The sequence below is a fragment of the Patiria miniata genome, unplaced genomic scaffold, assembly GCF_015706575.1.
Source record: "Patiria miniata isolate m_02_andy unplaced genomic scaffold, ASM1570657v1 HiC_scaffold_7, whole genome shotgun sequence".
Classification (NCBI taxonomy): domain Eukaryota; kingdom Metazoa; phylum Echinodermata; class Asteroidea; order Valvatida; family Asterinidae; genus Patiria; species Patiria miniata.
This window is the reverse complement of record NW_024037074.1, coordinates 43268966-43290478: the sequence shown is the minus strand read 5'-3', so window position 1 is coordinate 43290478 and position 21513 is coordinate 43268966. Positions and strand designations below refer to the sequence as shown.

At 38.3% G+C, this 21513-nt stretch overlaps 2 protein-coding genes across 2 annotated transcripts; one reads left to right on the top strand and one right to left on the bottom strand.

Moving 5' to 3' along the window:
* The first annotated feature begins 27 nt into the window (after positions 1-27).
* On the top strand, positions 28-11989 carry LOC119746123 (DDB1- and CUL4-associated factor 4-like). Its single transcript, XM_038222918.1, has 14 exons — positions 28-113; positions 2149-2658; positions 3176-3339; positions 3891-3976; positions 4576-4684; positions 5606-5661; positions 5855-5954; positions 6817-6869; positions 8033-8094; positions 8349-8450; positions 9223-9323; positions 9773-9946; positions 10083-10197; positions 11013-11989. Exons 2-14 carry the CDS (start codon positions 2187-2189, stop codon positions 11195-11197), a joined length of 1779 nt encoding a protein of 592 aa, XP_038078846.1. The 5' UTR covers positions 28-113; positions 2149-2186; the 3' UTR covers positions 11198-11989.
* A 1236-nt stretch (positions 11990-13225) lies between these two features.
* LOC119746124 (3-oxo-5-alpha-steroid 4-dehydrogenase 1-like) lies at positions 13226-19988 on the bottom strand. The gene is made up of 5 exons (XM_038222920.1): positions 19545-19988; positions 18589-18755; positions 16619-16720; positions 15700-15850; positions 13226-14380 (listed from the first exon to the last, which is right to left on the bottom strand). Exons 1-5 carry the CDS (start codon positions 19877-19879, stop codon positions 14314-14316), a joined length of 822 nt encoding a protein of 273 aa, XP_038078848.1. The 5' UTR covers positions 19880-19988; the 3' UTR covers positions 13226-14313.
* Between the last annotated feature and the right edge of the window lie 1525 nt (positions 19989-21513).

Sequence of the window (21513 nt, the reverse complement as noted above, 5' to 3'; positions counted from 1 at the left end):
AACTAGACTCATTTTCCCTTGTTACGGTATCACCTTTGGACAAGAGAGGGCGCCCTGTAATTTAAAGGTAGAGAAGTTACACCGTCAGACATGCGGTTTCGCACTATTTTATGGTAAGAACTTAGCTTGAGTGACTCCAGCTGACATGCTCATATTCATTCACATGCTACATGTGAATGAATATGAGCATGTCAGCTGGAGTCACTCAAGCTAGTAAGAACTAAGATTACTAAGAAATTATGGAAAATCAATCATGAAAATGTAATTGTTTGGGTTTTTTTTCATATAGGGCCTATGCTTTTATTGGAGAAAATAGAATGTCTTGCGATACTGATCTTGGAATTATGCTTCTGTGACTTGTTTTGTGAGTTGTGTGAGCTATTTTTACAATTGTTTAGCCTAATTGTTTTTGTTAATGTTAATAATATTATACGAAGTGGCTATCGTTACGGCACTCGTTGTTTAGCGCCCTCTACGATATTTTTTTGGTACGCACGCAGGTATATAATTATTTGTTTCCACACGTTTTATCGAGCAGTGCGCCAGCTCAGCCGATAGAGGGTAGGATTTTGCACCGCGAGGTTGCGGGTTCGGATCTCAGTTTTGCACTCGAATTTTTTTCCTTTTCTAACCTGAGGCTTTGGAGGATTTTTTTTAAAAGGGAAATAAAGTCCGAATTTCATAAAGTTCAAATTCACTTTTTTCCTTCTAATTTTATATTTTCTTGTCATGTTTTTTTATAAAAGTTGCCAGGTTGCAGTCTACCGTAACGATAGAAAATGGGAAATGCATTACGGCTGCCGTAACAATAGCCACTGCGAATATTATAATTAAGGCTCTGTCACACTGTTGCGAATAGAAATTTGGGTGTACGTTTGTGTAAGTTGTCATTCGTTTGTGACACGTTTGGCATAAGTTGTATTCGTTAGCGGTTCGTAGGGGTTCGCAGAGGTGCGCTGCGGTCTAGTCCCATAAATGTGACTGAAATACTGGACTACCTCCGTATATCAGTCACAGAGCCACGTACGGCCTGTGAGCGGAGCGTCCCGTTGTTAGGGGAGCCGAAAATTAATTAAAGATCAAAATTATTTTGTCAGCAGAAAATCAACCCAGCTATAGTACATGTATGACTGCAAAAGCACAAAATCGTTAAATTCGGTACCAAAAATTGTGGTAATTTGTCAAAGAATGCAGACGGTTTTGAGCAAGCATGGCGTCGCTGATATGTTTCCCGGCCACCCTAATAATAGTCAAGAGGCCAAAGGGGTCAGGGAACCAAACAAGAGCTTTAATCATGCACAAAGAAGAGATAAAGCAAAAGAAGAAAGAGAACTGTCACTTGTCTTTTGCAGACAAATAAAAGAAGAAAAAAAAGAAATTTTAGGAAGAACAAATGAAAATGCAAGTCTTTGCATCCAATTGAATTGAAATTATTACCCCAGCCAAGGAGGTTGGGTTGGTTTGTCTGGAAGAACTGACAAAATTTTAATGTTTTTTGTAGAAAATTAAAAATAACTGAAATTCTCCATTATTACTTTGAGGTAGTGTTTTATATTTAAGTTCAGTTTAAACCAACGGAAATATTCACCAGGTACGGATTAAACAAAAAATCTTTTATTGAATTTGGTGTCCATGTTGCATCCATTTGTTAAGATCCATTTTGTGCTGATGACTGACAAGTTTCCCTGCAAGAATTGACCCAAATTTGATGAGTTTATGAAAATTCATAATGTCCCAATTCAGGAAACTGTAAAAGATATCATTTTCACGCATTTTCAAATTTTGACCTTGTCGCACACTGTGTCCCAACCTGTATGGTGCCAGTTTTCACCTGTTGCGATGAGTTACCATGTAACAAATACTCCAAACTCAAGAACCATAGACATTACGGCATTTTGTACAGTTTAGCGTTTTAATTAAATGGGTTGGGAACTAGATGAGGCAATATAAGATTACCCTTTCTTCCACATGCCCACACCTACATAAAAGTGGACATAGCCCGACCATGTCCAAATGTTTACAAAAAAGTGATTGGGTCCAAAGTTAATTGGTCTAGCCTTTAACAATTTTGTGTGTGAATATGTTGAAAATGACACCAACTCTCTCTTAGAAACTGTTGAGTATTGAGGTTTATCTTCTTTCTTTCAGCATATCAAGATGGATCGCGATAGATCATTCTAGCTAGAATGTCCGAAACTCCACATAGAAATCAAAGAGGCTGGCGTTGGAACGGGAAAAAGCGGAAACAGTCCAAGAAGTACCGACATCGCTATGACAACCAAGCCAGCCCAAACCAAGATGGAGTTCAAACAGAGGGTTATCATGCTGAACAAGGCTGCAGCAGATCAAACAGGATTCCAAATTCCATAAACCCTGGACCTTCCTGTTCTAATGAAACTTTGCCAGCAAGACTCAATCGTTGCAGTAGGACAACCAACCCTAGTTTAAACAGAAACTCATTAGTGTGTAGTCAACAAAGGATTTGTAGTGATAAGAAATCAACAAGTCCAGCCTACAGGACAGTGGGTGCGTGTTTAACTCCTCAGTTTAAGGAAGGAAGCAGAAACAATGCCGGCGTTAGTAGTTGTGGTTCGGAGACGGAACTGAGTGCATCAAACTCAGGAACATCATCATCTTCAAACGGCAAAACTGTAAAAGATATCCTTTTTTTCTGATACATTGTGGACTTTAGAGGAGAATGCAATATTTCAGGTTTCCTGGGCCCATCCAATCAAGGGTAATAAATCGGTATTTCAATAGAAAAGAAGACTGTACTATTTACAACATATTGAAAATATTGCGAATTGATGACCATTATGACATTAAATTTGTTGACCTCAACTTCCATTCGATCATGCAGATAACTATTGGGTAAACTCAAACACGGGAGTATATGACTAGACTAGGCAGTGTTTGGTACCAAGACAAAAGTGAACATGATCTGTTAGAACTGAGTACGACTCTGCTTGTTTGTTCATTTCCAGATTGGACATCTGCAGACCACCTTGCCCCCCCCCCTAATATCAGTTCAACTTTAACCACGCTCCATCCAACAAAATTCTCCAAACTGTCCTCTCAGCGCAGTAAAGCTGAACCCCATAAAATACACCCTATAAACCAAAACTTGACCATTTCTATATTATTGTTGTTAACATAAACCTTGACTTCAGTGCACAGATTCCAGGTTTTTATTACGACCCAGACAAGAAGCGATACTTCCGCCTGGTTCCTGGCCACAACAACTTCAACCCACTGACCAGGGAGAGTCTGGACAAGAAACATGCTGAGACGAAGAGACTAGAGATGCTTGAGAACAATCTCACAAACTCTAAACCAAAGGTATGTAGTGACTATACGGAGCAAGATTTGGAAACACTAGAACCAGCCAGCCAATCCCGACAAGCTCGGTGGTCGAGTGGCAAGACGTCTGCACTAAAAAGCAGGACGTCGTGGGTTCAAGTCCCACTGGAGTGATTTTTTTTTTCTTTTCACTTTTACTCGGGGGGGGGGGGGGGGGGGGGGACCCACCGAGTATACAGGGTTTATATGTCGCGTAACGTCGGTGTAGGGCAAAACCTAATATTGAATTGTGTCACCCTAACGCAAATTCCATCTTATGAATAGTAGACACCTCTCTCAAAATTTAAAGCTTTAACAGCACTTTCTCCTTTTTAAAACATATATTAAAAACAAATTTTAAAACGCTGTATGCTTTATATATCTCCTTTTTCCAAGGAGCACAAAGGGTGTCTGTTAGGCTGCAACAACGACTTATGGTACCAATCTTGTGGAATTAATTTCTGCATCATATTTACCATGACTTTGTCAACATGACTGTTTTACAAACATAGCAGACTTCTATCTTTTTTTCTTGTCTTTTTTAACTTCAGGTTGGACAGTGTAAACAGAACTTGTCACTCTGTCCTCTCCAAAGAAGTCTCCAAACTGGTCAACTAACTTCAAGACAATTCACAAGGTATGTAAAACTGGCATGATAAGAAGTTTTTGATATGACCAGGGCAATTTTTTGGGTGATGGTCTTGAAATTGCTCGAGCTTGTCTTTCTTTTTTTTTTTCTGGACAACAATTCTCCATTACTTTCTTCTAAATGGAACATGGTATAAATGTGAAACTTTGAACAAAGTGTACATGCTACTCTGACATCATGATGACGTTATCGGGTATCAAATTACAAGCAAATTTTTTTTCAAAGACTGATCATTTTCTTTCAGTGGTTAGAGTTCGTGACTCATGATCAGATGGTCAGGGGTTCAAATCCAGCTGCTGGTCATATGAACAATCAGTTTCATACATTGTGATCTTGTTGAACATTTTTTATTAGTTGCCTGCCCGGTCACCTTGCGTTTGTTACTCAACAAAATGCATTTGTTACTAAACAAATGCGAATCTCTAGTTCTTTTTAGAATGTGCCAATAAGTTGTCGAATTTTATGCCTCCCTATGAAACTAATGAATATCTTCACGAGGAATTATCCACAGATCTACATAAGTTTCCTCACATGTAGTTGTTTTAGGACATAAAGTTGACTTTACTGCCCATCCCTTCATCTTACAGATATGCTCAGGAGCAAGCAATCAGTAGTCTTAATCTCAGGCCAAGAAAGCTGGGCAACTTTCCTGATCAGTACTTTGATGGAGAGTCAGGAGATATAAGCTTCCTACAGGCAAGTTAATTTAGTTGTTATTATGTGGCAGTGTGGCCTAGTGGGTAGGGTTCATGACTCATGATCAGAGGGTCAGGGGTTCAAATCCAGCTGCTGGTCATATGTTGTGTCCTTGGGCAAGCCACATCACCTCCACTTGCCTCTCTCCACCCAGGAGTATAAAATGGGTACCGGCATTAGCTGGGGAGTAACCTGCGATGGACTAGCATCCTGTCCAGGGGGAATAGAAATATTCTCAGTCGTTTCATGCCAAGGAAACGAGAGATGAATGCGGGCCAGATGGGCCATATTGGCTTTGACAGACTTTACTTTAGTCAGCCACGAAAGACTTAAGACTTTATTCCAACAAGGCTTCGCCTTGCCTGCTATGCAGGGTTGGCGGCTTCGCCACCTATCCCCCGCTTTTATTCATATAAACCTGAAACAGTTCAACCATTCCTATTGGTTGAGAGCCTCCCACATGGGTGTTCTTAAACTGCTGTTTAAACATCAGCCAGCGATGTTTAAAACCGGTTGCAAGACGCTGCACTCCATGCCACATGTGCACAGTACGTGCCGTTCATGCCTACTACAATGGGGTACAGTTGAAAACTACTGCTATGATTTCCATATAAGCAGAATGAGATGTTGCGTAAAAAAACGTTCACGTATACCATACAAGTGGCCTAAACATGGAGTAAATTTGTTAAACGAATTTTATTAATTGTCCGACCTTTTGTTTTCAAGTTGTTGTTTTTTTACCAAAAAGGCATTTATGAATGAGAATAAAAGTGTGGTGGAGCAGTTTTAAATGTCTGGTTTAAAACCAGGTAGGGGCCTGGTCGCTGATTAAAACTGCTGCACCACATAATTGATTTAATATTAGTGGATTCCTGTCTTAATTGACTCCTGTCTGCTAAATACTTGTCTTTGAATATTCAGGTGGATCGTAAGCTGCGCAGAATCTTGATGGTCTTGTCACATGATTCCCTCAGTAGGTCAGTAACTCTTTACAATTTAAGATTGTGTTTGTGTTCTTTTTTGGCCATTGATGTAGCGCCACTGTATTGTTTATTATTATGTAATAGTTCTATTTATTTTGTTTTATTTTGTTTTTTTTGCTTATTCGTTATTTTGGCAATGCTGTTTAAGAAAATATTTTTCCGTAATCTATTTTTTGTGTGTGGACAGAATGTGGCAAGGTACCATTACATGTGATGGTTCTAACCCAAGATCGATGACTTTATCTAACTGGAAAGTTCTCAACATCATCGGGACAAGAAATACAAAGGTAAAATCAAGAAAATGCTCATCTCTATGATGTTACACACAAGCGAAAGAAATCAAAAAGGAGAGAGATAATGTAAAAATAGTTGCACCGTGGATTCCGTGCATAAGTATGCCCTAGAATCATCGGAGCTGTGTTCTTCAAGGACATCATACAGCCACAACGAGGTGTATTTCTCATATGGCATATCACTGCTACACTAGACTGGACCTGTGAACAAAAGAGAGCTTAATATGTCAGGCGCCATTCAGAATAGTTAATGTTAACAAATTTCAAATTTTTTTTTTCGAAATTGTGGGTGGATTGGTCAAAGGAAATAACTGAAAGTCGAAATTCAGTTTTCAATTAAAGTAATAAAAAAAATAATAATCCAAGAAAAAGGGGAAAAAATACCCAGCGGCCTCTTCGAGATCATCTGTCATGTCTGTCATGTCTGGGCTGTTCCGTTGTCATCGCTAGCCAAACTCCTCGTCTGGATAGTCCACCTCGTTTCAACGGTAGATAATTGGGGAGACTGAGTGACCCTTCGAGCATATGGTGATGAGGTTGCGGGTTTAGTGTGAACATTGAAATAGACTTAATTACAAGTCGGGAATGGTCAGTTTTTTTCTTCGGTACAACGCGTGCAGGCCAATATGGCAGTAGCCGCGCTTCGCGGCAAAATATTGCAGTCAGGCAAGATGGCATCGTTCGGTCACCCCCAACTGTACATTCTTTGCCGGTGAGGGGGTACTTGTGAATGGAGCGGATATGCCACAACCTAACTGATAAATCATGAGGGTTAGAGCTTAAAAATCACAAGAGCACAAAAATCACAATCTTCACGTTTAACATTAGCGTTGTATTTTTGTTATGTATGTTTTAGATCACCAGTGCATCGTGGATTTCCACAGATGGCACGGACGACCTTCAAGTTATGTATCCTTTGAAATAGAAAGGTTGTCAACGAACAACTGGACAAGCTGCATAGACCTTAAGCATAGCGCCATCTTAGAGGGCATCTTTTGTTATTTTAATTCAGTAACAATGAACGCATAAAAGGTTCATGCATGCATATCCCTGCGAAACAAAGGCATTGCCCTCTAAGATGGCTGCCACGCATAAGGCCTATACCACAAAAGTCTTTTTATAGCCCCTTTGCACAGTGCGCCATGACAGTGGGCAGGTTTTGCTATTTAAAGTCAGTTACAATGAAAGCACAATGTGCCTAATCAAGTGTATCACACAGGAACAAAGACCTGCCCACTGTCATGGCGCAACGTGCAAAGGGTCTAATGTGCATTTTTTATAATTCAGTGCACAAATTTGACAATATCAGCATCCAAGTTGTTTTTTTAGCACTTGTAATAATGGAACCATTTTGCAATTGTTTTGCTTTTATGTCTTGAGTCAATTAAAGCTTCAGTCCATCATTTGCAGCTATCCAAAAAGTAACTGACGAAATTATTGTTGAAAAGCATACTTGGCTTAAAGAAAGTAATGGGACTAAACTCCCTGTGAAATTATTCGTTCTGGCAAGCTGTCATTTTGAAGAAAACAATGCATTAGAAGGCCATTTCCAACGATTTGTCTAAAGACGCATTAGTAGTTGGTTTTTTTAACTCGGCAAACTGCGCACAAGTTTTGACACGACGCATGCTTGCGCGGTTGCTATATTTTGTCGGTTCAGCGCGAGACATCACATAGCTGCAATTGCTGAATGAAAACACTTCAGAACATAACTCGGCAACTTTTGATTGGAAATCGAGATCCTAGAATATTGTTTTCTCGGAATATGCAGCATTCACTGAGCTGAAACTTCAGGTTAGTTGATATAAGCAACCTTCTTTAGGTTTTGAGAAGTTTTGTTCCTTCAAACGAACATAATGCACAAATTACAAATGATGGACTGTACCTTTAAATAACAACTGCAGACATCTTGGTAAGCACTACTCTGATAACATTTGCTACAAATGGAAAACGATGGTTTCTCTTTGCTGTAACATACTTTCAGTCCTTTTTTTAACGGAGTCACTATTTCCATAGTGACCCAATGTTGGATATTAAAACTGTAAAGTTTCTTAACTTGTTTGTCCAATCAGCTACTCCATCAGCGGGGGTCCGATGAATACTGTACAGCTGATGAAGTGTCCGGATGAAGAAGGTAGAAACACAAATGTCTTTTGTAAAATTTGTGAGAGTTAAAAAAATGGCAAATAAAAAAAAACAGTTTTGTTAAAGGTTACTAGTGCACAAAGCCCGCGTGAGCGCCGGGCATCGTTGGCAATGCATTCGAATGTTTCTCCCAGTGGTCTCCCCCAACTCTCCCTTTCTTACCGTTGAGGGGGTACTTGTGCACGGAGCCCATAACCCCTTTCATGTGTGACTTTGTCAATTCTAAATGTATTATTTCTGTAGATGGCCGCAATCAAATCACATACAGCTATGAGAGTAACCATGAGCTGGCTTGGACTTGTGCATGGAGCAACAATCCTCTAACACCAGGATATCTCAGTATAGGTAAAGACAATTTCTGAAAATGTCTGGATTGATTTGTTGCCTTTCCAGCAGTAATAAAGCCATCAAAGTTTGAGCAAAACTGTGAACATAAGACTGCCGACAATTCACTGTGTGATAACAAGTCCCATGCTAGTTCCAACATTTTTGTGACTAGAATGAAGGATGGCACTCCAACGGCTAAATTTTTGAGGTCTACAGTTTTGTATATCGACACTCATTCATGCAATAATTACACAGACACCACTTTTTAAGGTTTTGTTGTTTGAATGTTTATATTCTACATTTCTATAATCTTTCCAATTGTTTTGTGAGGAAATAAATTTCCAACAAAAGTGTTCCTCTAATAAGAATTTGATGTTTTTTTTTAAATATTATTATTCAGTTGTATATGCTAGCACTTTATATATTGACATGCAAGTGGTAGGAACGCCTTTTATCTTCTATAATCCAGTTTGATATCTTGATGAAGTAGTCCAGGTCAAAGGTCATTTGGGATAAGATCGCTGACGCGATGTTACGCGATAATACGCAAATGCCCATTGTGCTCATAATTATAACGCGCAAGCGTCTTGCAACCGTCTCCTTGCGCGTTCATGCGCCGTCGATGAGCGTATGATTATCCCGAATAACCCGTGGCCCATATCATTATGCGCATGCGCAGTTGAAATACTGAACTAGCTTATCAAAACAATTGAGTCTGAAATCGGTTCATTGCCTGGTCGGGGAATTTGCCTCCTTACATATTGATTCATGAATCTTTGTGTTGGTCTAGGTTCTAATAACAAAGCCTTAGTAGTGAACACAGTCGCTGCAGAGAAATGGAAGGTCTTCAGCAACCACAGTGATGTCTTAGCTCAGGTCTTTGCCACAACGGTAAGCTCATTTGTAGATCATTTCATTTATGAGTTCTAGTATTCTTAAAGACCACACAAGTCAGTGATCATCCGAGACAAGATGTAGGAGGGAGCTTTTCTTTGGAAAATGTTATCAAACAAGAGCAAGAGGTCTTATCTATTACCCTGAATAAATTAGAATTTGTTGTGCCATACCATGACAACGCAGTAAACCGACATTAAAGTGGAAAATGTTATGTTGAATTGTTGGACAGCTGAGAATTTAAAAGCAATATGATGAAATTTCATTCTCAGATGTTAGAACTGAAATGCCTCATGAAGTCACGATTTGCTAGTGCAAATTTTGCACTTCTGATGTATGCACTGAACTGCATTTTGAGGCACTTACATTTTAAAGTTTTTGGTTGCATTAATTTAATCTTTAAATAAATAGCTCATTATGTGGGTTTATTTGTTTACCAATCCCAGAATCCCTTGCTATATAATGGAACACGCCGTGGGGAGATATTGGGTTGCGACCTTCGAACTTTGACCGGGACAAGGTCAGACATCACACGGAGGCTGCGACATAAAGTGGCTGTGTGTTCCATCAGACTCCTGAAAGATGAGAACTACCTGGTGGCTAGCGATATGAGTGGACAGGTATGACCCCTGACCCCTAGTGACCTGTACATGACCTACTGGTAGTAGACACCAAAATGTGGAGAATAAAATGTATTGGGATCAGTCGATGAACGGTTGTGTTATCCAAAAATGTATGATTTTTGTTTTGATGTAGATCCGACTGTGGGACCTTCGCCAATGCTTGTGCGTGCAGGAGTACAAGGCACATCATAACACCCATTCTTATCTGCCTATCTGCATTGATTCAACTGAAAACATCTTATATGGAGGTTGGTTGAAACAGATTACATGTATTTCATCTCGTAGGTTGTTGGTCACTTAAAAGAAATACCCAATATATGAGAATAACAATAGGTATTGTTATCACCACAAGATAATTGGAGTAATTTCATCATTTATTCAAGTGAAAATTTTCTTATTTTCTCCAAAAAAGAAATTTCCTATACATCCCAACTTCACACTCATTACTACCAAACTCTGCCACATCTCTTAGAAATAGCTGATATTACTTTGCCAAAGTTATAGAATCATATTCCATGTGGGGCAAACATCTTCCGAAAATGATAAAATCCAATTACAAAAAGCTTAAAATGGGAACAAATAAAGCCTTTTGGTTTCCACCGGGGCATTTGGAGACGACAGAAAGTGTGGTCTCTTACGATAGCAAACATTTTCAGTGGTCTTACTCTTTAACAGTAGGACCATGTCACTAGTCGGAAAGTTGACATCACCTAATTTGAATCTGGTTTCATAAATTTTCTCAATACTGAGTCTCCGAGTTCAATACAGTATATTGGTCACTGACACCATCGTCCACTTTCTGCAGCACTTTTAATTCATTAATTCAAAATTGTTTCAAACAATCACTTTCTAAAAGACGCTGTCCCTAACAAGGCTGGTTAGAGGACAAAAGAACACAGGCTTCTTCTGCTTCTGCTTCTGCCGGAAAAGCAGGGGAACTTCTTAAACCAAAAGGTGGTTTTCGCAATGTCTCACTGAGAGCAACAACCTTACAGAAATAGACAGTACGTTCTTAGAGAATAATCACAATTTATATAATAAGTATTTGTTTCTTCTTGTGTAGTGGGAGAGGACAGATACACACGACTCTGGAGTCTTAAGGACGGTCATCTCTTACGAACCATCCCATGCCCACGGCCTCTTACTCCTATCACTCCATCGGTGGTCTACTCACAGGAATGGCGGAGTGGTGCACGCGGTGGGTTACTTCTGGGTGTCCAACGAGATTTTTATTGGTATTCCTTATGACGAGAGGATGTAGTATGGACTTAGTGCATCAGTACCTTGTAAACTGCAAAAAAAAACAGCCTTAAAGCCGTTTCATACTTCATGCGAATTCGAATTCAAAGCTATTTTGATGTCATAAAACATTCACCGAGAAATTTCCCCGACTTGAAGGTGTTTGACTTTGCAAATTTGCAGTGCAAAAACTTATCCTGATGTCACAAATTTGCATATGCATTTGCTTCCTCACAGAGTATGCACTGGTGTCCTATGAAATTTAGACTCCTATGAAATCTGGTCTCTTTTACCTATTATGGATTTTAACCCTCACTCGTGACCTGACACTCTCCTTATTATCTTAATTAGGCATACGCAATACAAGCAATGAGTCCGCATTTCATCGATTCCTAACTTCACACCACACCAGCATTGAGTAACAACTGTTTGTACTGTTCAGTGCCTTTTGGAGTTGTTCTTGTTTCTTCTCCCCCCAATTCTTTTTTTGAACTCTCTTTTTTTCTGATGGGGAATCCCCTCAGCAACACATTATTGGTGGGGGGGACATTTTTATTTATTAGCTACTGTATATTAATGCATTGAGATGTCAAGAGAAAAAAAATACATTCACCTGAAATAACTGTGCAAAAGAAAATATATAATTATAGATTGGATTTTGATTCGGATAATATGTATGTTAGTTACTACAATGATTTAAAACAAATTGTTCAACATTTTTGCTGTAATAGAAATCGGCTCAGACATTAAATTTTATTTTTTTGTACTTATTAATTTTTTTCGGTTACAAGTAACAGCTAAACTGTTGAAAATTTTTCATGCGAATTCGAATTCAAAGCTATTTTGATGTCATAAAACATTCACCGAGAAATTTCCCCGACTTGAAGGTGTTTGACTTTGCAAATTTGCAGTGCAAAAACTTATCCTGATGTCACAAATTTGCATATGCATTTGCTTCCTCACAGAGTATGCACTGGTGTCCTATGAAATTTAGACTCCTATGAAATCTGGTCTCTTTTACCTATTATGGATTTTAACCCTCACTCGTGACCTGACACTCTCCTTATTATCTTAATTAGGCATACGCAATACAAGCAATGAGTCCGCATTTCATCGATTCCTAACTTCACACCACACCAGCATTGAGTAACAACTGTTTGTACTGTTCAGTGCCTTTTGGAGTTGTTCTTGTTTCTTCTCCCCCCAATTCTTTTTTTGAACTCTCTTTTTTTCTGATGGGGAATCCCCTCAGCAACACATTATTGGTGGGGGGGACATTTTTATTTATTAGCTACTGTATATTAATGCATTGAGATGTCAAGAGAAAAAAAATACATTCACCTGAAATAACTGTGCAAAAGAAAATATATAATTATAGATTGGATTTTGATTCGGATAATATGTATGTTAGTTACTACAATGATTTAAAACAAATTGTTCAACATTTTTGCTGTAATAGAAATCGGCTCAGACATTAAATTTTATTTTTTTGTACTTATTAATTTTTTTCGGTTACAAGTAACAGCTAAACTGTTGAAAATTTTTAGAAATTAACTAAATTTCAATTAAAAAAAACAGCTAATAAGCTTCAAAATGATATGTTTCATTTGTTGCCTTTGGGGGAGGGTGTTATGGGTCTAAAAAAACCTCTAGGGCTGTGAAAAAGGAAAATAGAAACAAAACAAATGCCTGCTTAAGCGCCTGCTTGACAGCTAGGCCCTCGAAAATTGTTCCAAACTTCAAAGATTAGAGAAAGACCGCTCATATTCGCCGGTCACACTTTTAGAAGCAGAGAACCCGTATCTGAATTACTTCTCTTGGAACCCAAGCAAAAGACAGGCGGTGAGGAAGACCTTCAATCACCTTCATTGACATACTCTCGCAAGACACAGGGCTACACCCAGATGAATTACCTGGATTCACGAGGAAAGAGATACTTGAAACACCATCGCATCTCGAGACAGGAACATCAGGCTCCACCAATAAAGCAAAGTAAGCAAGTACAGTAATTTTTTTCCACAAGAAAGAAAACCATCAATCCTTAACAAGATTAAAACTTAGTAAAATTTATTCAATCTTTTTGGCTCAACTTCACTCAATTCATTGCACTTGTTAATTTTAGTAATGCAGTTTTGGCAATTTTTTTTGTTACTTATCAAAACAAAGTAATCAACATTTAAAATGAAGCCATCTATAAAATTCAGTGTCATCTGTAACTAGAGTAATAGTGTTTTGCAACAAAAGCCACTTTGCAAAATTATCTTGTCCACAAAGTGTTTGGTCATTAGTAAATATTCTCCAAATTTTAATTCTACAAAACTATCCAATGGTATGATTCGGATAATAGTGGCACATCTTGCCAATTAAGTATGGTGACAACGACAAACAAGTAGCAAATACAATGGTCAATTAAATTTTGTTTTTGTAGAAAACGGATTGGATTTAGCCTTTTGAAACGGAGTACAGCTGAAACCCTAAAATCTTTGCATAAAACTGTTTTCAAATAATGTTAACATAATCAGGGGTGACAAATCTCAGCTTTAAAGCTGATTTCAGCTTTTTTTGTTTTGGATTTCAGCTTTTTTTCCCCAGCTTTTTCCCTCACTTGCTGTGTACAAAAGTATAGGAGATCTCCAACATTCAGCTTTGTACACCATTTTCAGCTGTTTTCAGCTATTTTTATCAGTGGTCACTCACACACCTGATAACATAATTTATAGACTATTTTTGTGTTTTGTTTAATGCTCATTTTGAAAAAAAAAATCATTCCAGAAGAGTTTTCAACCATTTTATAAGATCTCCCAGAATCTTCATGATAACCATGGAATCTAGGATCTTCACAACAGCATATTCTTCCAAATTTTGTAACTAAAATAACTGACACTAAACTAAAATAAAAATGACGCAATTGCACTCGAATCATGCTGACGTCAGCGTCACACAGCATTCACTTCAGATCACAAAAACTACAAACTTTCAATTTGTACACTTTGGTATCAATTAAAACAACTCAAATTATCAAATATCAAATGGAATTGGCAGACACAGGTGTTATATATTAATTTAATATTCAATTTGAGGTTTGAACCTGAGTTATCATCCATTATCAGCCACTGTTCTTTGCTTCAAAGCAGGAATGGGATGAATGCTTTCCTGGTCTTCGGGTAGTCGTCAAACTTCTGCTGGTAATACCTGAAATAGCAGATATGGGATAAATTGATTTCACCCACTGGAATAAATTGGGTCTATTTTCCGGGAGTCTTCTAAGGCAACCTCGTCCCCAGGATGTCGAGCAGTACGCGCCCACCACTACCTGCTCTCTCACCCTGGCATTGGATCATTTGCATATGTGCAAGATTTTTGAACACGTATGCAAATGAGGAATAGTCTGGTGCCTGCATGTGCGTTACATTAGCGTTTGTTTTTGTATGCGGTGCCTGGGGGAAAAACAGCATCAAATCGTAGCGCCGTGAGTTATGAAAACACACATTTTTTTTTAAGTTAAAATGTTACAACCTGGCTCGCCAATATGCAGTATTACATTTTATATTAATATGAGCAAACTGGAAAGAAAAGGAGTATTATTGAGAAGGCGTGGACGTTATAATTACAATGATCGTGAAAACACGTTATGCACGTTGGAAATACACCAACTACACGATATAAATCCATTATAAGCATATTGCGATATCGAATCAGGATACAGGAAGAAAGTTTGCTATCCAGGGCTTACTATTGGAAACGAGGTTGGAAATAAAGTAAGCACTGGGGACGAGGTTGCTTCTAAGGTGCTTCATTTTCGGTGATTGGGAGGGGGGGGGGGTGGTGGTGTCACTCAAAGCATTGAAATAATTAAAAAGCCTGTTTTGGTTTCCCATAAATTCGAGGGGGGGGGGCACTTCAGGCAGTGGGGTGAATGCTTCTCCCATGGCCTCCCTCTTATTAACACAACTAATTCAAAATAGTACCCCACCTTGTCTGTACAATCCAAGCTTGAAGAAAAAAAAAAAAGCCGCGTCCCCGCGTCAATTCCGGAACTTTGGTCTGACCAGAGACCGAATATTTTTTTTTTTGGCCTAAGTGTTAAAGTAACCATGTCACAGTGCACCAAAGAACTGGACTGTGGAGAGCAGTGAAGTGTGACTGAATCTGCCTGCACCAAAGAACTGTGCAGAGATTTGAAGTGTTATCCATAAACAGAAGACTACCTCAACAGAAATTGAAGTGTGAGTGCTAACTCTATGGGCAAAAGTGGTTTTGCAAAACTTGAAGGGTTGTGAAGTGCAGAAGACTAGGAGAGTCAATAATTTTTTTTTTGTGTAGCAAAAATGAACTTGGAACTAGTCGCTGGCATTGTGCATAACATAACATTTTTGCTGGTACAATATTTTTGTATGGACTTGAATAAGTAAACACAATGTACTTTCACTAGTAGTGAATTTCACATACATGTAAAATTGTCACGAATGATGACCACAGGGTCTAGGTAGAGAAGCTTCTTGTATACATACCAATGGTGACGATAAGCTCTGGGTCCAATGTTACTTGCAGTAAAGACAAGGAATGCTAAACTCGGCAATGACCAGCAAGCCAGGGCAAACCCCGTCCACTCGACTACCTCACCGAAGAAATTAGCCCCTGAGATGTACTCAAACATACCACCTGAGGAAAGTAGCAAGAAATATGAGTCAGAGCTTATCGAAAGCAAGGATATAGCAGAAACACTGAGCAAAAAGGTTTACTTACAGAAAGTCTTCCAAGAGAAAAACCTGAGACATGTTTTTTTTTACTGCAACTTCAGCGTCAGGTTGACATAGTTTTCCATATTGGGTTTACTCTTCACTGACATTAAACTCAGGTGGGAGGTCTAGGGTTCAAGTCCCACCCACACAACCATTTTTTTTTTTGGGGGGGGGGGTTGCTTTTCCCCCTTTTCTTTATAAAAGCTGAAAGGACTGAGAGTGCAGTACCAATAAAGTTATGTGGGTAAGGTGCAAACACAAATATTAAAAGTCAGATAAAGCATTTGGGCAAATCCACCTTTATGAAAGGAAGTGTAATGTCCATGACAGAACAAATTACCATTATGTCTAATTAATGATTCAGAGAAATGATCCCAAACTCCTAGTCTGTAATCTCCTTGACCATTACTAGATGATGGATGTTTAAGATCTGAAAAACACATTTTCAGGTTTATTCACTAAGCTCTTAAATGCTCTGTCACTGACCATATATATTCATTTACATATCATATAGGTAAATCAGTTTTGTTTAAATAAAATTGAGACCCATTATTATGTGTCAGTGCTTCTATCAAAATGTGTACATGTATATATTCGGGTCTCTTACAAAAGGTATTTTGATCATAGTGTCACTAATGCATGGGCCTTAAGCAGATTTCAAGTGACATTTGATTGGTTGACCTCTGACCTTTGGGTATCTTGTAGCCCGTTTCTCCTGGTTTCCTTAGGTTCCTGAGAATGGAATCTGATTGGATGTTGATGGCCATTCCAGTAAAGAATAGTATCACACCTAGTTTGATAAAGACAAACAAATACAAGCTCTTTGTATTCAAAGATATTTCAATCATGAGAGGACACCACAAAAAGACAATGAAAAATTACCCTGAATTCTCTACCAAAATATTTTTGCTCAATGTAGAGAAAATTCTCTTCCACACATGTCCCACTGTTTCAATATTTGCATTAAACAACTGTACTGACAACTGTTCCAAAGAATAGAATCTGCGGGATATCTAAATATAGGATTTGTGACGATAATTATGGAACTCCTATCAAGGGACGCTGGTCCAAAGTACAAAAGATAAGCCATTCCAAATTAATTCACACAAAGCTCTCCATTTTGAGATATGAAAGAATGCAGGACTAGTCACGTTAACCATACTTGTGCTCACTGACTTAACAAGACAATTAGGAATACACTAGTACTATATTGCCACATGCATATAAGTTCTTGAATCACTTAATGAATTTTTCTTTCGATTAAACTATGGATAATAATTTGCACACCAAACTGAATGGCTATATTTGAATGTAAGCCCAAGTAAAAAAAAGTAGTTTTTCATCCAGGCTTTTTGAAAACAGGGAGGAGGTAGTTCCTTTCTTTGTCCAAGATGGCGGATTTTCCAAGATGGGTTCTTCCATTTTCTCGACCCCTTTGCAGATACTTTTGTGGCCAAAGGAGCTGTTACCCTTTCTAACAGATTCTAAATTTGTAACATAGCTACAAGTTTGCTGGATGCACATGAAAGACAAAATATATTGCAAATGTGTGATTTAAAAAAGGCAGTGGATATTTTGCCGGAGATGGCAAACCTTTAGTAAACGTTAGTTTGCCGGATATGCACTGAACATGCGCAGTTACTGTTTTTTTGTACTTAAACATTTTCCGGTGACAAATTTTAGTCTGGCTCCATGCCAATATTATCGTTGTAACCTCGTAATCACAAGATGGGATTCAGACCATTTTATAATTTCGACTTTATTTCCCTTTTAAAAAAAATCCTCCAGAGCCACAAATCTGAAAAAGAATATGTAATACTCTGCAATAAAATGTTTGAGACATGTTAAAATAATAAAAGAAGAATATTCTTATTTATTTGGAGATGGGAAAAAAAACTGTAAAATGTGGCGGGGATCAGGATCGAACCCGAGTCATCCCGCTCACTAAAGCCTTTGCTTAACCACTACACCAAACGTGCTACACAACTTTTGGTGGGAATTAATACATCTTATAATTCAGTCCTATCTTAAAGAGTACAGCGCCCTCTGTTGATATGGATTGCCGCCGGCAAACCTTTAGTGAATGTTAGTTTGCCGTCATTACCTCCGGCAAAATATCCACTATCTTTAAAAAAACAAGAAAATTAGAAAAAGGAGGCAGCTGAGAAAAAAGGAAGCGGGCGGGGACAAGAAACTTGTTTATTTTTTTACTTGGCCTGACAAGAGCAGAACTTCCATCTTAAAAGATACAATGTAAGTACTTTCAAACCTCTTTTATGGCTAATGACAATTGTAGACCACTAAGCCAAATAAAAAACAACATGTTTAGCATCCTGCTTTTTTGAAAAAAAAGAAGGAGGCCCTTTTTTTTCAAAAACGACCGGCCAGGCTAGTTTTCAAGATGGCCATCAGCCCTTTTTTTAAAATGGCCGCCACTTGGACTCAGGAAATAACATACCATTACCAGCCTTTATATGAGCTAGATGCAACAGACAAAGAGGCCAAAATGATGTCACTGTTTGAAATTTATCATTTTGGGGGTTTTTTTCCACAAAAAAAGAGGTGGCCTGCAAAAACAAAGCGGGCGGGGATGCTTAACATGTTTTTTTAAATTTGGCCATTCGATGTCTTTTCACAACCACCTGATAGTGATCTTACCAATGATAAATCTAGGATCACGTAGCCAATTGTGCTGGTAGACAGCGTACTGTGTCAGGTAACGGCCTTGTAGATAACCATTGGTTATGCAGAAGACAAACGCTAGGAAAAAAGCGAGAAATGTTGTCGGCTTGCCACCACGGATCAGAAAAGTGAAGACAAATGTTCTGTAGTAAATAAATGTTAAAAAAGAACAGTAAACTCCATTTCTGAGAATGTTTATTCGTAGTGCTGCATATAAAAGCAAATACAATAATATTTGTTTTAAAGTCACAAAGATGGTACTGTATTGGTAGTCCAAAAATATTAAGCTCAAAGGAATGATTGCTTAAAAAATACTGGATTTATACAGGCAGTTTTTCAGATGTTGATAAGTTACAAACATACATACATTGTATTTGTAACATGACACAACTGACGTCAATACTACTACCTTCCCACTTCCAGTAAATTTGAACTGATTTATTTCCTCCCCTCCCAACCATATCTACACATACCATACTACAGTACCACTGTCCACCTGACCACTGCCAGCTCAAATCGAAATTCGCAATTAATTATGAAGTGTCTAGTCCCACTAACTGGGCCGCTAGAACTCCTTTTTTGACATTTGGGTACGACACTAACATCCCAAATGTCAAAAAAGGAGTTCTAAACTTCTAGCGACCCAGTTACTTAGTGGGACTATGAAGTGTCAGTTTGTGCACAGTTTTCCTTTCGGAAAGATTTCCATATACGAAGTTCACTCATTTTCCTCTGTATTGACCAACAAGCCCCCAGATAGCAATTTCATGTCATCAAAGTCAATTTGAGCAGTGAGAAAATACAGGCATTTTCTTAGAAAACACTTAGAATTTTTCAGTCCAATCTCATAGGGTTTGTACACAGGGTGTTGAGTGAACTTCGTATATGGAAATCTTTCCTTCCTTTCTCTATATAGGCCTATGCCAAATTACCTCTGGAAGTAGTGGATTATCATGAGACTGATGAGGAAATTGTTGATGAAGCCCCGTTGTCCTCCACTCACGATCAGTAGCACACTTGGCACCAGAAAGCTCGGTAGTTCCTGAATGAACCAGGCAGGTTTCCCCGGTACGAAACACCCGAATCGCGAATCGACATATCTGCCGTACGGAGCGCCAACAAACTGCAAAATGACACTGACTATTGCACCAAGAAACATGAAACAATATGCCAACTTATCTAACAATTCGTCTTCCTTCATCCCCAGCATGTCTGTCAGGGGTTGTATGAGGGGCAGGGGCACGGGGGATGCAACCGGCGCAGCCATTTCGCTCGATCTTGAATAAAATTGCTGACTAACTTTGCTCCTTGATAAAAACCAAAGAAGGGACCTTCCCCTTGACTAGACTGCAGTTAATTGTTCACGTGCGAATTATCGCGCGCCCTCTATTGATTATTGTGTAAGCTTTTATCAGAAGGGGCGGGTCCGAGTGACAGGGGCGTAATTCCGGGAGGGGGGGGGGGGGGGGGGACTGCCAACCCACCTATCCCAATATATTTTTTTTGCAGTAAACAATTGGGGCCTAATCATCACGTTGTGCTCTCGTGCATTACTGTAAAAAAGGGGGAAAAAAAGAAAAGTAAATTAAGAAAAGAAGAGCACCCGAGTTTATTTAAAAGTTATTGATTGTCGATACATTGTATGTCCAAAATTAATTAAATAGACCAAATAAAGCTCACATTCATAATTTATTAAATGTGAATAGGGCAAAGTCTATTATTGTTAAAATTGCGCCCTAGATACACCACTGCCGGCCACAGGCGAAGATGTGGTGGGTTTGTATTTTATTTTTTGGGGGGATCTCCTGGCATGGCTGGCGTGGATTCCCCTCCAAAGGAACTCACATCCGAATTTTATCTTTTTCTTTCTTTTTTTTTCTTTTTTTTTTTAATTTCATAGCTCCAGGGCCTTACATTTTTCTTTTGAATTAAAATAAATATTTCTTAGCTTTTGTTTTAAATAAAGTTTACAATGTTCCCAATAAAATAAATGTTCATAGACTTATAAAGTTTTCAGCACTTTCAAATTTTGTCCTTCTAGTGTAAATAAATTAATTATTTAATAAATTAATGTTGACCTCCGCAAATTCAAAGTTCCAATCCTTTTCAATCCTTTCATCACCGAACGAAAAGCTGAAATACATGATTTTTTTTTGTACAAGACTTGAGTAGTCCAATAAATCACATCTCAAAAATATTTTTTTTAATTTGGGGGATGATGTGAAATTATGTTCCTTCTCCACTACCGGGCAAAGAAATTAATCTTGCTATAAACGACTAAAAATAAAACCACAGAAATGTACCCCATGGGCCCAGTGTGCATGTATGAACAAGCAATAATTAACGCCAAGTTAAAAATAAATAAAAGATAAAATAATGTGAGAAAGCAAGTAAACTGGTTCTAGAAAGTTTAGATAAAATTGGCCTGGAGAGGGCGGTATACGCACTGACCACAAAATTAAAGATGAATGCAGTATCTCGCACGCATTGCTATTGCTATGCTGCATATACATGGCATATGGATATCGGTAAGTGGTCATTCCGCCTCTGTTGCTCGCGTTTTTGTGGATATAATTTTCATGGAATTTACCACCTTTACTTAAAAAAGGGTAAGTCACTTCTACCTGTATTATCAGCAATATCTGTCACTAAAGCATGTCCAGATATCTTTCGAATTTAAGTTAATGTATCGATATATTATAATACAATGTTTTTAATTTTAGGAAATGTTTGCGGTTTTTGTCTCGAATTTCCAACACAACATAGGCCTACTGCTGGAGGAAAAAATGTTGCAACCTGACGCTATTTTTGAAACAGAAATAATACATTTTTTTGCTTATCTTGTACCTCAGAGAGTTTACTTTCATGTAAGAACTGTGAGGAAGATGTTGATAAAGTCTT

What these genes read in the sequence shown, in the direction of transcription:
- LOC119746123 (XM_038222918.1), top strand. Translation starts at nt 2,187, where the DNA reads ATGTCCGAAACTCCACATAGAAATCAAAGAGGCTGGCGTTGGAACGGG. An exon ending in ACGGACGACCTTCAAGTTAT is followed by an intron (nt 6,870 to 8,032) that starts GTATCCTTTGAA and finishes TTGTCCAATCAG; the next exon opens with CTACTCCATCAGCGGGGGTC. An exon ending in TGAAAACATCTTATATGGAG is followed by an intron (nt 10,198 to 11,012) that starts GTTGGTTGAAAC and finishes CTTCTTGTGTAG; the next exon opens with TGGGAGAGGACAGATACACA.
- LOC119746124 (XM_038222920.1), bottom strand. Translation starts at nt 19,879, where the DNA reads ATGGCTGCGCCGGTTGCATCCCCCGTGCCCCTGCCCCTCATACAACCC. An exon ending in TGATCCTAGATTTATCATTG is followed by an intron (nt 16,721 to 18,588) that starts GTAAGATCACTA and finishes TTATCAAACTAG; the next exon opens with GTGTGATACTATTCTTTACT. An exon ending in GGGCTACAAGATACCCAAAG is followed by an intron (nt 15,851 to 16,618) that starts GTCAGAGGTCAA and finishes TACTTTCCTCAG; the next exon opens with GTGGTATGTTTGAGTACATC.